The sequence below is a fragment of the Capra hircus genome, chromosome 11 (assembly GCF_001704415.2).
Source record: "Capra hircus breed San Clemente chromosome 11, ASM170441v1, whole genome shotgun sequence".
Lineage (NCBI taxonomy): Eukaryota > Metazoa > Chordata > Mammalia > Artiodactyla > Bovidae > Capra > Capra hircus.
Genome location: NC_030818.1, coordinates 5,900,090 through 5,913,157, shown reverse-complemented (window position 1 = coordinate 5,913,157; position 13,068 = coordinate 5,900,090). Strand labels below are relative to the sequence as shown.

Below are 13,068 nucleotides of genomic sequence, written 5' to 3'. Positions count from 1 at the left end.
GCTTTTCAGTTTGTATGTGGTATTTGCTTAGTGGAGTCCCTCATCCCCTCACCATTCCTTTCCATTTTCCTTTTGTCTTCATGGAATTTACTTCAGTTCAGTTCAGTTGCTCACTCGTGTCTGACTCCCTGCAATCCCATGGACTACAGCATGCCAGGCCTCTGTCCATCACCAACTCCCAGAGCTTACTCAGACTCATGTCCATTGTGTTGTTGATGCATCCAACCATCTCATCCTTTCGTCCCTTTCTCCTCCTTCAGTTTTTCCCAGCATCAGGGTCTTTTCCAATGAGTTGGTTCTTCACATCAGGTGGCTAAAGTATTGGAGTTTCAGCTTCAGCATCAGTCCTTCCACTGAATATTCAGGACTGATTTCCTTTAGGATTGAAGAGTTGCATCTCCTTGCAGTCCAAGATACTCGAGTCTTCTCCAATACCAGTTCAAAAACATCAATTCTTCAGCGCCCAGTTTTCTTTATAGTCCAATTCTCACATCCATACATCACTACTGGAAAAACTGTATCTTTGACTAGACAGACCTTTATTGGCAAAGTAATGTCTCTGCTTTTTAATAAGCTGTCTAGGTTAGTCATAGCTTTTCTTCCAAGGAGCAAGTGTCTTTTAATTTCATGGCTGCAATCACCATCTGCAGAGATTTTCGAGCCCAAGTCTTTCACTGTTTTCATTGTATCCCCATCTATTTGCCATGAAGTGATGGGACCAGATGCCATGATCTCAATTTTTTGAATGTTGAGTTTTAAGCCAGCTTTTTCACTCTCCTCTTTCATCAAGAGGCACTTTAGTTCTTGCTTTCTGCCATTTCTTGCATATCTGAGGTCACTGATATTTCTCCCAGCAATCTTCATCCAGCCTGGCATTTTGAATGATGTACTCTGCATATAGATTAAATAAGCAGGGTGACAACATACAGCTTAGACATACTCCTTTCCCAATTTGGAACCAGTGTGTTGTTCCATGTCAACTGTTGCTTCTTGACCTGTATACATATTTCTCAGGAGGCAGGTCATGTGGTCTGATATTCCCATCTCTAAGAATTTTCCAGTTTGTTGTGATCCAGTGAAAGGCTTTGGTGTAGTCAGTAAGGCAAAAGTAGATGTTTTTCTGGAACTCTTGCATTTTCAATGATCCAACAGATCTTGGCAATTTGATCTCTAGTTCTGCCTTTTCTAAATCCAGCTTGAACATCTGAAAGTTCATGTACAGTTGAAGCCTGGCATGGAGAATTTTGAGCGTTACTTAGCTAGCATGTGAGATGGGTACAATTGTGCAATAGTTTGAGCATTCTTTGGCATTGCCTCTCTTTGGGATTGGGATGAAACCTGACCTTTTCTAGTCTTGTGGCCACTACCAAGTTTTCTACATTTGCTGGCATATTCAGTGCAGCACTTTCACAGCATCATCTTTTAGGATCTGAACTAGGTCAACTGGAATTCGATCCCCTCCACTAGCTTTGCTCATAGTGATGATTCCTAAGGCCCACTTGAATTCGCATCCCAGGATGTCTGGCTCCAGGTGAGTGATCACACCATCGTGGTTATCTGGGTCGTGAAGCTCTTTTTTGTCTAGTTCTTCCATGTATTCTTGCCACCTCTTCTTAGTATCTTTTGCTCCTGTTAGATGTGTACCATTTCCACCCTTTATTGTGCTCATCTTTGCATGAAATGTTCCCTTGGTATCTCTTAATTTTTTAGACTGAAATCTATATTCTTTCCTTTGTCTCAAGGTGATACAATTGATTATCAGAAACAGCTGAAGCAGATGATTAAAGATTTGGCCAAAGAGAAAGACAAAACTGAGAAAGAGTTGCCCAAAATGAGCCAGGTATGGACTTTATTCAGTGCAGAGAATTTACTACTTTACCAAGCGATGTGTTCAGTGGTAAGCTTTATTAATTAAGCCTTACCTCCTAAGCTGTAATCAGAGGATCTTTAAGACATTTTTAACATTGTGACATTTAAATAGGAAATATTTAAATTGTGATCATTTAGCTATTCAAATGTTGACCACTCTTCAGAACAGGATGCTAGCACACATTTCATATCCTCAGTTTCTGTATCAAATTCATTTACCAGGTTGTGATGCATATTCATTCCCTGGAGCACTAGAAGCTATTTGGGAGACTGTGGACACAGAATTTTTCATATAAAAACTGTAGTTTCTTGAAAATCGCTGACTACATATTACAGTGTACTGATAATGGCTTCAAATTGAAAACCTCCCTTTATTATAGGACTTAAATCCCTCTGGTACTCCTGTGAGACCCCAGGGGTGGGATTTTAGCACTTTTCTTTTTGATCATGAAACATTGTTGCTTAACTGAGTGGCTTTCAAACATTCTGCTCTCTGGATGTAATGTTAAATTTCAGGTGTCAGTTGTACCTCCAGTTACCATGGATATTCCTTTTGAACCTTAAATGCTAAATTAGTAGCTCAAACCATTTTCCTGTTCCTAGAGTGACCCTGAGGCGGAGTCCCACCTCTATTGTGACATAGATTCTCAATTTGGGCAGGAGTGTGTGTAGCCTGAGCGCACAAGCCATCACTGTTGGTATTTTCACCAGATTAACAAGTCTAATAAGATTATTTCAGTCCTAACATTTAGGCTTTTTCCAACCTTTTTCTATAAAACACATCTCTACGCAGAGCTTCTGCATATATTCTCACAAGCTGTTTTCCTGGGTTGAAGGGTATAACATTTTTAATAGCTGCTGTAAAGACAGCTTAAGTCTACATGGTGTGTGGAAATCCCCTGGACTTGCTGAGTCTTCAAGGGCCAAGAATAGCTCTTATTTTCTGCTTCAAGAAGTACTATGTGGTTTTGACCAGAGAACCAAGTGTAAATTTTTAAAACAAAAAACATATTGTTATATTCAGACTTTTCCCCCCTCACATTTCCAGAGAGAGTTTATCCAGTTCTGTAAGACTTTGTACAGTATGTTCCACGAAGACCCGGAAGAGAATGACCTGTACCAAGCCATCGCCACAGTAACCACGCTGCTGCTGCAGATCGGGGAGGTGGGCCAGCGCGGCAGCAGCTCTGGGAGCAGCTCCCAGGAAGGCGGGGAGGAGCTGCAGGCCTCGGCTCCTTCCCCCTCTTCGGAGCAGGACCTGGTGTTTGCGGACAGTGACGCAGGGCAGAGTCCTCGGGAGCCCCAGGCACTTCCTGAGGAGGCCCAAGGGGACTGGACCGTCTCCCTTGAACATATTTTAGCCTCACTTCTGACTGAACAGTCACTAGTCAACTTTTTTGAAAAGCCACTGGACATTAAATCCAAACTTGAAAACGCCAAGCTCAATCAGTACAGCCTCAAGACTTGTGAAATGAGCCGCCAGTCACAGCCTGAGCTCAAGCTGAGCAGCCCGTAGGACAGCGGTTGGCTGAGACCCATCTCCATACCAAAGCAGAGACCAGGTCCCCGGGTGTGGTGAGCCCAGGAAGCCAGGTTTGTCTAGCTCACCGTGAGACTTTACAAGCTGGGTACACACTGTGTCTGGGGGGCGGGTCACGGATGCAACACCCAGCATTTGTTTAGACACTGTCAGTGCTAGAGCTAGTGTTCTGTTCGCAGCTGGAAGCTAAAAAAGTGAGAGATGTGTGATACTAACCAAGTTGAGAGAAGCCCAAGCACTCATCCTTCACTTGAACTGGAGGGACAGAGTTCACTTTCAAGATTTGAGAGCCACTATCTGTGCAATTGTATTTGGCTTTTTTTGCACTAATTTTGTTTCAATGCTGGTAATTGAAACCATGTTAATGTATTTGGTTGTATTCACTTTGTGTCCTTCCAAAAAATGTGTACAAACCACGCTTTCAATGTTGGCCTCCAAGTTTTTTAAAAAACAAAGTTTTGTACTGACTTGGTTTGTGTCTGTATCTTATTCAGTGTCTAAGGTTTGGACTGGATACCTGGAGACCTGCCCCCCGGCAATGATGTTCACAGCATACACTCCAGGTAGTCTCCAACCCCACTACCATCATCAATGGGGTTTCAAAAGGGCACCTCTTTATGCCATTTAATCCACATCAGTGATGAAACATAATCCCCACAACACCTTGGTTTTGGGCTAAATTTAACCTAATGTTTGTTTGTCCTTTTAAGAAAGGTTACCTCTGACCTTTAGCTACATGTGGAAATGGCAACCCACTCCAGTATTCTTGCCTGGAACATTCCATGCACAGAGGAGCCCAGTGGGGTCACAAGTAGTCAGACAGGACTGAACAACTGAGCACAAATCAGAAGTAAAAACACCCCATCGGATTACCAAATAATTGAGCTAAAAACGACAAACTGTACCTCTTTCTTTCATTAAATCTAAAACCCTCAAAAGCCTACCAGTTTAGTCTTTTAAAACTCCTGGGAGAAGGGGCCCAGGCATGGCAGCTGGGACATGCTCTCCAGATGACCCTGTAACTAGGAAATGCTTTAAGATACACAAACCTACTTTACCTCCAACTAGAAAAGGAAAATCAAGATGCAAAGGCAGTTCAATGACTTTATTCGACCATCAGCAATTAATTCTCATCCACATTGACTGTCTGTAGATCTGCAAAAGAAGCGACAGCCGGTCACCTTCCACACACACACACCAGCCCCCCCCCCCCGATCCCACGCTCACACAAGAACCTTCTCTGCGAGGGCTTAGGCAAGGATTATTCTGAATGACCTTTCCCAACCCAGAATCAGACGTGTTCTGTATCCTTTTGCATTTTCCCAAAAAAAGGTTTACTGACTATGCCTCTTGCTTACATCCCTACTTTGCTGAACGAATGAACTCAGGTTCTAATAGGGCCAAGGATTTAAAAAATGAAGTAGACCTTACTTTTGAAAGTGGTGACGGGCACGTAGGTAACCAAAGTATAGAGCTTGTTTGGCGAGTCTTCATCTTCATTACGTTTTCTGGACAACCGCACACGGATCCGGTATGGGACATTCCTGAAAAATAGAAAACACAGGTGTCTTGGGATGTGGAGGTGGAAATGGCAACCCAATACCAGAATACTCCAGTAATCTTGCTTGGAGAATCCCATGGACAGAGGAACCTGGCAAGGGTCCATGGGGTCTCACAAAGTTTGACATGATTGAGCATGCTTGGGATGTACCTGTCTCAGCTAGCAGCCACCACTGCCAAGCAGTGACCTCAGCAAAATGTCATAAATGTTGGCTATGGGAGCTACGTTAAATCCCAAGCAGCACTAGGTGAACATGTCCGACTGTTAAAATGTTCAGTTTCCCGGCCTCACGCACACAATCCTCCTTCTAGCTTACCAACCTCCTCAGCAGCATCACAGCTGACTGCACCCACTCTTTTGTTGACCTGAAACTTCTCTCAGTTCATGGAACACCCCTCTCCCCATCTCAAGGGAGGCCACAGACAGCTCCTTCATGAGACAATCCCCGCCACGACAGCCCACTGCAGGGCTAAAACTCAGGTCCCTGTCGCTGCATCCAACCCCAATGTTAAAAGACCACCCAGATGCAGACAGTGCCCCCACCCTGCTTGTCTCAAACCCTCCGGCCCCACTTCTACCCTGGCCCCTTAACTGTGCTTTATAGTAACCCCCAAATCTGCCTACAAGCGGGACTTCGCAGCCTGAGCGCCGCTGAGGCCTGGCCGCTCTGTGCACTGTGTAACTGCTAGGAGTCTCTGGCCTGTAGCCCACCCCCACCGTGGACACTGCTCTTCAGCCTAGAGAAAGCCAGACTCCACACCATGACCTACCAGGTCTGTCTGCTGCCCAAGTCCATCCTCACTCACTGTTCTCAAATCACACTGTCTACCCCACTTTAACCAACCACTGTTCCCAGGTCACGTTTGTTCTGTGTGTGTGATGCGCTTACCTGATCTGCACACTGCTGACTCCTCCAGGCCTCAGTTCAACACCAGGTTAAAAGGCCTCCCCTCAGATGCTACCCTACTTACTCCCTGAGCCACGGCTACGTGATCTTTTCCTTATACATCGTGTATGTTAGCTCAGTGGAATGGTGAAATCTGTCTCACACCCAGACAACTCAGTACCTGATCCCTTTGGCCCAGACGGCTTTGTTGAGCCTGGTGTCGATGCGCACATCCGGGGTTCCCATCTCCTTCATGGCAAACTTCCGGATTTCTTTGAGTGCCCTAGGGGCACGCTTCTTGAAACCCCTGAGATTCAAAAGTAAGTGAATGAAGTGAGTACAAAATTAAACATACAATACAGTGAGTTTTCATAAAACAAATCTAAACTAAACCTCTAACAACACAGGAGTAATCCTTCACCACCATGTCATGCCTGCCAGTTACACAATCGTAATCTTCTATGCACAATCTACTTCCAGTAATGCAGAACAAGGGCTCTATGATCCTTAAAAGATGCTAATATATACACTGGACAACACTTTCTCTTTTTCTGACAAAGCAAAAATACCCTCAAGCTCTGATACCATCTGCCACAGAGATCAGAGGTTAGAATATGCTTGAACACAAAGCACACAGCACTGAAGTAAACACTATGTCATCAGGTTTCGGCAATCACTCAATACTAACTTAAAGGTCCCTTATTAACTTGGTCTATGATTAAAGACAAGGGGTTTGAGATGGACCGATTTCCTCTCAAAAAAACAAAAGGCCAACAGTTAACGCTTCGGATTTCTCAGCATGTATCAGGCACTATTAACCTGTTGTTTAGATACGGATACATAAATTCCTTGCTGCTGCTGCTGCTAAGTCACTTCAGTCGTGTCCGACTCTGTGCGACCCCACAGACGGCAGCCCACCAGGCTCCCCCGTCCCTGGGATTCTCCAGGCAAGAACGCTGGAGTGGGTTGCCATTTCCTTCTCCAGTGCTTGAATTTCATGCTTTCAGTTAAATACAAAATGTGAGAAAGCAGAACTCTATTAATGGCTGAAATGATCAAGCAGTTGGTTAAGTGAAAGCTATTCCAAGTGGGGGCAGAGACCAAAAGTTAAACAGACTGTGAATGTCAGAAGAGCCATATCAGTTACCATATCCGGCCCCTCCCCAGCCTCCTTGAACCCATCAAACAAGCTAGCTTCCTTCACTTAAATATTTAACCACCCAGAAAAAAAATGCTACAAAGAAAAAACCAGAGAAAGGAGAGGAATAAGGAAGGGGACTGCATGTTTTAAGTTAAGATGGCCACAGACACTGAAGTCAAGATCCAAAGATGACGGTGCCTGTTTAGCTACCTGTGAGAAAAAGCATTATGGGGGTGGGTAAGACTAAGCTCAAACGGCTGCCCTGAATCAGATACTTGCCAGCTATGATTAAGTAGCCAACCCACGTAGAATCATAGCAGAACTCTGGCCTCTTAAGATGGTAAGATGGGAAGCCAATGGAGGCCCAGGTGTTTGGAGTGGAGGAGGGAACCAGGAGTCCATCAAGGAAGCAGTTCTTGTTTTCTTGGTGGTGGGACCAGTGTACTCAGGCTGAGGAAGGCAGACCCAAGAGGACATGCTCACTTGCCAACAAAAAGGGAAGGCTGCAGGGAACCTGGAAAGTGTGTGGGGACAGCATGGACACAGGGAGTTTGGCTCAGGGTTATGTAAAATTTGAAATGGCTGTTAAAAACTATGTATACATCTTAACAGCAGCTGGACATAAGAGGCCCTAAAACTAGCTGCTATTACCAAGCATAGTTAGAGAAGGGCTGAGTCCTGGACTCAATATTAAGAGGATGGGATGTGAGGAGAAACAGAGATCAGCTGCAGAGGCAAGAAAAACACAAGAATGTAAAATCCTAGGTGGTAAAATGAACGAACAAAGAACTGCCAATTGTTGCCCATCAGGAACTAAAAACCCATTCATTTAGTACTGTGAAGGTCTTCACTTAGGGCTTTTGTAACTAAAATGCCTGAAAAACTCATCCACCTGCGATGGCTCACACCCACTCTTCTAACGCCTGGTTAACTTGTGTGGCCTGTAAAACATCACCCTAGGACTTACTCTTCACCCTTTTCTCTCTGGATGCTTGTCTGCCTCCTCCTCCTAAGCTAGGAGGGCAGGATCTTTCGGTTTCCTGTTGAACCCACAGACCCCAAGACACTTATGTGCTCAATGTACTCCCCACATGAATCCACCACGCCCCAAATGGAAAGACTCCACATACACAATACTGCCTGGCTCACACATGATCTACACCTGGCCGGGAGTGCCAGGCCACATGTAGGGGTCACTGCCACATGTAGGTCCCTCACAAAATCAGCTGTCCAGATACAGCAGAGACCGACCAAGCCAGTCAATAAATTTTTGCAGGGCAACGTTTGCTGTTAAAAAAACTCCAAACAGCAGCATTCAAGAAAAGATGCAGTCTCCAGTATCACTAGTCAGCACCATGTGCAGAAAAGAAAGGCACTACAACCAAACCTCCAGAGACCACCACCAAGAACGTTGGGGGATGTTGGAAATCACCCCCAATATTCCTGTGTATCGCCAATGCACAACCTCCAGGTGTCCTCCCAGCAAACAACTCCACCGACACATCCTTTCCTGGTCTCTACAACGGTTTCATTCCCAGTTATTATGACTTTCCCAGTATCAGTACCCATCTGTGTGGGTCAGGGAACTAAAGAAACCGCATCACAGCGTTCGCGTTCTTGGCCGGTCCGGCTTCAATTAACTACTGAACCTGACTACAAAGACCTAGACGCATCAGCGTTCCCTCCTGCACAACCCTCAGGCCTGCCAGGGTTTTATTCAACGACAGAGCAACGAGTGGACTGGTTTAATCACCTCCGTATCTCCCCAAATTGGCTCTCCCAGAAACCTCACCGTTCTATCTCCCGTTTCTAGGTATCAACCTCTGAGGCATTTCCCTTTAAATCCTATAAAGCTTAAACAGGGTCCATGGAAACAGACTTGAGCTTTCGCAGCATTAATGCGTAATTTCTGGCCCACCCAGCCTTCAAGCTAGACAGACTCAGGGACCACCAGACCGTGATTTCGGGAGCCCCCAACAGCAGGGACAGCGGCAGGCCACAGGGGTACTCACACTCCATGGATGCGCTTGTGAATGTTGATGGTGTATTCTCTTGTCACCACCTCGTTGATGGCGGACCGGCCCTTCTTCTTCTCGCCGCCCTTCTTTGCGGGAGCCATCTAAACCCAGGTGACAAAGCAGCTCAGGGCGAGTGTGTCAAACCTAAGTGAAGCCCTCCCTCCCGGCCCGGCCTCACGCAGCCGCCCTCGGTACGGTTTCCGGGGACAGAAGGTCCGGCCAGGTCCCTGAAGCCCCAGGTCTGGGTAGAGACAAGTCGGCTACCCCGCGGCCCAAGTATCCGTATCCCTTAGGCGCCCCCGCCCCGGAAACCCTTGCAGCTCAGGTTCCCCCAAGCCTGGCCTCTCTCTCTCAGGCTCAGGGAGCCCTTAAATGCAGCGCAGATTCCCGTGCGCCGGGGACGTGGGGTCCCAGACCAGCTCAGGACAGAGCCTGCCGGCCTGGTCAGCACAATCCAGGTAGAGGATGGCGCCGGATTACTGCAGACAAGACTCCACAGCCATACTCACCCTGCAGGGCCGGGGTTGGAAAGGAAGACCGCGAGGGATTGTGGGAGAAGGAAAGCAGCCTCGCAAGTACAACTTCCGGGTTACCTGGAGGCGGGGGAAGGAAGAGGCGCTGCTGTGACGCAAGCAGCGCGCGCCGTGGGGAAAAAGGCGTGAAGGCCTCTGGGGCGGGGCCTCAGGCGTCGCGCTTTCCCTCGCAGCTTCCTATCGTCGGTCTCCACCTCCTGCGCGCGAACGAGGGTGGGAGGGGCTTGCGGTTCGCGTTTAAGTCTTCAGAGAAAATGGGATCCTGGTCCCCAGGTGGACGGGGCCAGGGTAGGCAGAGAAGATGCCTTTCTGTTTCGCCCAGTCGCTCAGTGATTCAGCCAGCATTGCCTGAGCTTGTGAGCCTGGTTGGCAGCCCGGAGATGACCTACGAGCCTCCCGGCCTGGAGGGAGTAGAGAGCCTTTCCCGGCGGCAGCGATCAGCAAGCTGCAGAGATGCAGAGGGTTAGGGTTACGAGGGAGGCAGAGCAGAGGTGGGTTTGCACAAGAAGCGTTTCGAAATTAAAAGCGCTAGTTTGTAACTGACTATATGAAATGTCAATTTAGGAGACAGTAGTTGATAAAATCACCTTAGAAAGGGAGAGTAAAATACTGTGTGCAGTCTATTATATTGGAGAAATCAATGTGATTTCGTGACCTTAAATATGTTTTTAGCTCTATCACAACAGAATGACCCAATAACAGCAATGGAAGCAGCGCTTTTATCTAACACCTGGTGTAAAGTAGGTACCTTGAAAATGAAAAGGGAGGAACCTGATGCCAGGTCAGGTGTGAATTGACAGACTTCATGGCCAAGTCTCGGGTCCGCATGCCAAACCCACGGGTTCAGAACTCTGGACCTTCCGTCTGCTGATCAGAGACTGCATTCTCTTCTGGAGGGGCAAGGGGATGGTAAAAATCTTTCAGCCTAGGAAGGATGTAAAAATTTTGAGGATTGAGTTATTGAAACCCTAGAATAGTATGTTAAAACTGGAGCACTTACATGTGTGACTGAGCCCCTTCGCTGTCTGCCTGAAACTATCACAATACTTTTAATCAGCTCTGCTGCAATATAAAATTAAAAGTTAAAAAAATAAAAAATAAATAAAAATAATGAGAATTATAAAGAATTCTCCAATCAGGAAAGAAAAACAAAAACTGGAGCACTGAGAAAGTGTTAGGATGAGCCTGGAGTAAAACACAAGTTAGCTCTTTGATAGTCTTATTTTGCAACTAGCTTTGATGTAAAGATACTTAGTTTCGTTATATTTTGTGGGTCCTGTACAACTTTTAAGAAATCTGTATCAGACAAGATTTTACTGTAATAACAGGTGTTAATATCTAATCTCTTTTCATCACTGGGTAAATTTTTTTTTGTAAATTCCTAAATACTGATTTATTTGTTGTTTAAGTAGCATATGATTAATGAGGGAAATGTTGAAGTGAAAGTATTAGTCCCTTTAGTCCAACTCTGCAACCCCATGGACTGTAGCCCGCCAGGCTCCTCTGTCCCTGGGATTCTCCAGGCAAGAACACTGGAGTGGGTAGCCATTCCCTTCTCCAGGGGATCTGACAGGCAGATTCTTTATGGTCTGAGCCACCAGGGAAGCCCCATAAATTAGTAAATTGGACATTAAATGGCGTACAGTTGGTGGTGACTATCTTTCCATGTCCCAAATCCTCTCTGACAGAAATGGACTCAGCAGCATGGAGGATACAGTTTTTCAGTTTGTCTGGATGGGTCGGGTCATGGCTGCACTGAAAGAGATGGGGACATTGGGAGGGGCAGATGATTGTAAAGGATTAAACTACATTAAATTCAGGACCTTTTAAGTGCATATAAAGTGGTTACCCAAGTTGGAGTATTTAAGGCACATATTATTTTATTGAATGCGCTGATGGGTTACCCTGCTTCTCCCATAGCTAGACATTGGCTGGATAGACAAAAATCCTAGAGAAGGTTTTCCTTTTTTGTAATGATTCTTTTTCCCCTGGAAAAATAAAGGTGCTTCACAGATGCCACAAGGCTGTGTATTTCAGCCATTCAGTCAACCATGTCATGCTTACAGAAGTATGCTGTTGTTTGTACTATTGCACATAGGCGTTGTATGAAGTTCATACGTGTGTATCCAAAAAGCCACACATGCCATTACTCTGGAAGACTCAGATTTGTTGTTTGTCTTGGTTACTAATGGCTGACTTTAAAACCTCCAGGCTTCACATAAAGTGAAGGGAGAAACTTAGGCAATTTTTTTACTGAACACCCACATTTTACCAGATAATTCAGCCAGAGTCCAACATATCATGGCCTAGCACCTTCTCACAGTTGGCCAGTTCACCATATTGTGATATACCATTGTATAAACAATGGTATAAACAAACAAAACCCTAATTTAATGGGCATTAGTTGCTGTTAGAGACAAGATACTACATTTTAGTGGAGTTAGTTTAAAATATTCTAAAGCTTGGTATATTTCAGAGTTCATATTTCAGTCATTTCTCATGAGCCAAGATTTTATAGTTTCTAAATAGACATGTCATGACAAGTTTGCAAAACAGTCTTTAAATCAGCACAATTAAATGAATCAAAAGTTTAAGGATTCAACTTCCCCTGATGTTATGTGGGTTTAAAGAAATGTACTCAATAAGTTTTCTGAGTTTACCCAGACTGTGAACATGTGTAAAGTTTAAGCAATACTAAATTAATTTAGCAGCATGACATAGTCCACCCTCTTCTAATGGCTTCCAGCTGGAAAATCCTAGCACAACAAATATGCTGTTTCCATTAAAAATTTGTTCTATTTAGAAGTGCAGATTCTGACAGCCAATTAAAATTCAAATTCTTTTACAGAAATATGAGATCTGGAAACCTTTGAATTTACCAAACAGTTAAATTACAAAATAGGTGATCTAGTGTCACACAGAATTTTTGTTTTAAAAAGGGCCCATTGTGGATTCCTGAGAGTGAATGATCCTAAGATATGCAAAGTATTTAGACTTACCTTTTTTTCATGTAATTCATATCGCAATTGTGTGAATAATTAAAACTCCTTTTGATGTATTTACGTGGCAGCCTCTTAGGCCGCTGAAAACTGATCCTGGCCAGAGAATGGAGAGAGGTTTTCTCTCTTTTACAGGGAGGCAGGTAGAAACACAGAGCTCCAGTGATGGAACAAGCAGGGGAACTTGGTTCTCTCCGACCGTGCTCTGCTGAGCGTTGCCATCTCAGTGATTCGCAGTCTCAGTGTGCCAGGGCACCCTCATGCCAGCGTGCTGAAGCCTCATGGAAAAGGGGGTGCCGTCTGCTGTATCTCCCCTATCCACATGGCGTGTGCACAGGTCTCCCATACAGACACACAAACCCTGGGTGCATCACTGCTGTGTAAGTGCTGGCAAGCAAGAGGCCATGGAACCCTAGCCCAGGTGAGTTTAATTATGGGCTATACCTGCTTCTGTGGATAATGGCTTGGTCATCTCTATGGATTACCCAATGTCTCTTAAGTTAGAGATATTTCCAGGAACT

The 13,068-nt window shown here is 45.3% G+C and overlaps 2 protein-coding genes across 3 annotated transcripts in view; one reads left to right on the top strand and one right to left on the bottom strand.

The window, feature by feature from the left end:
* TBC1D8 (TBC1 domain family member 8) overlaps positions 1-3,876 on the top strand; it is a 137,758-nt gene extending 133,882 nt beyond the window's left edge. For both annotated transcript variants that reach the window (XM_018054925.1, XM_018054926.1), the window contains exons 19-20: positions 1,743-1,840; positions 2,918-3,876. In XM_018054925.1, coding sequence (XP_017910414.1) covers positions 1,743-1,840; positions 2,918-3,385 — 566 coding nt within the window. In that variant the 3' untranslated portion in view covers positions 3,386-3,876. The remainder of the gene's footprint in view (positions 1-1,742; positions 1,841-2,917) is intronic.
* Positions 4,500-9,625, bottom strand: RPL31 (ribosomal protein L31). The gene is made up of 5 exons (XM_005701764.3): positions 9,525-9,625; positions 9,010-9,116; positions 6,038-6,163; positions 4,841-4,953; positions 4,500-4,564 (listed from the first exon to the last, which is right to left on the bottom strand). Exons 2-5 carry the CDS (start codon positions 9,114-9,116, stop codon positions 4,533-4,535), a joined length of 378 nt encoding a protein of 125 aa, XP_005701821.1. The 5' UTR covers positions 9,525-9,625; the 3' UTR covers positions 4,500-4,532.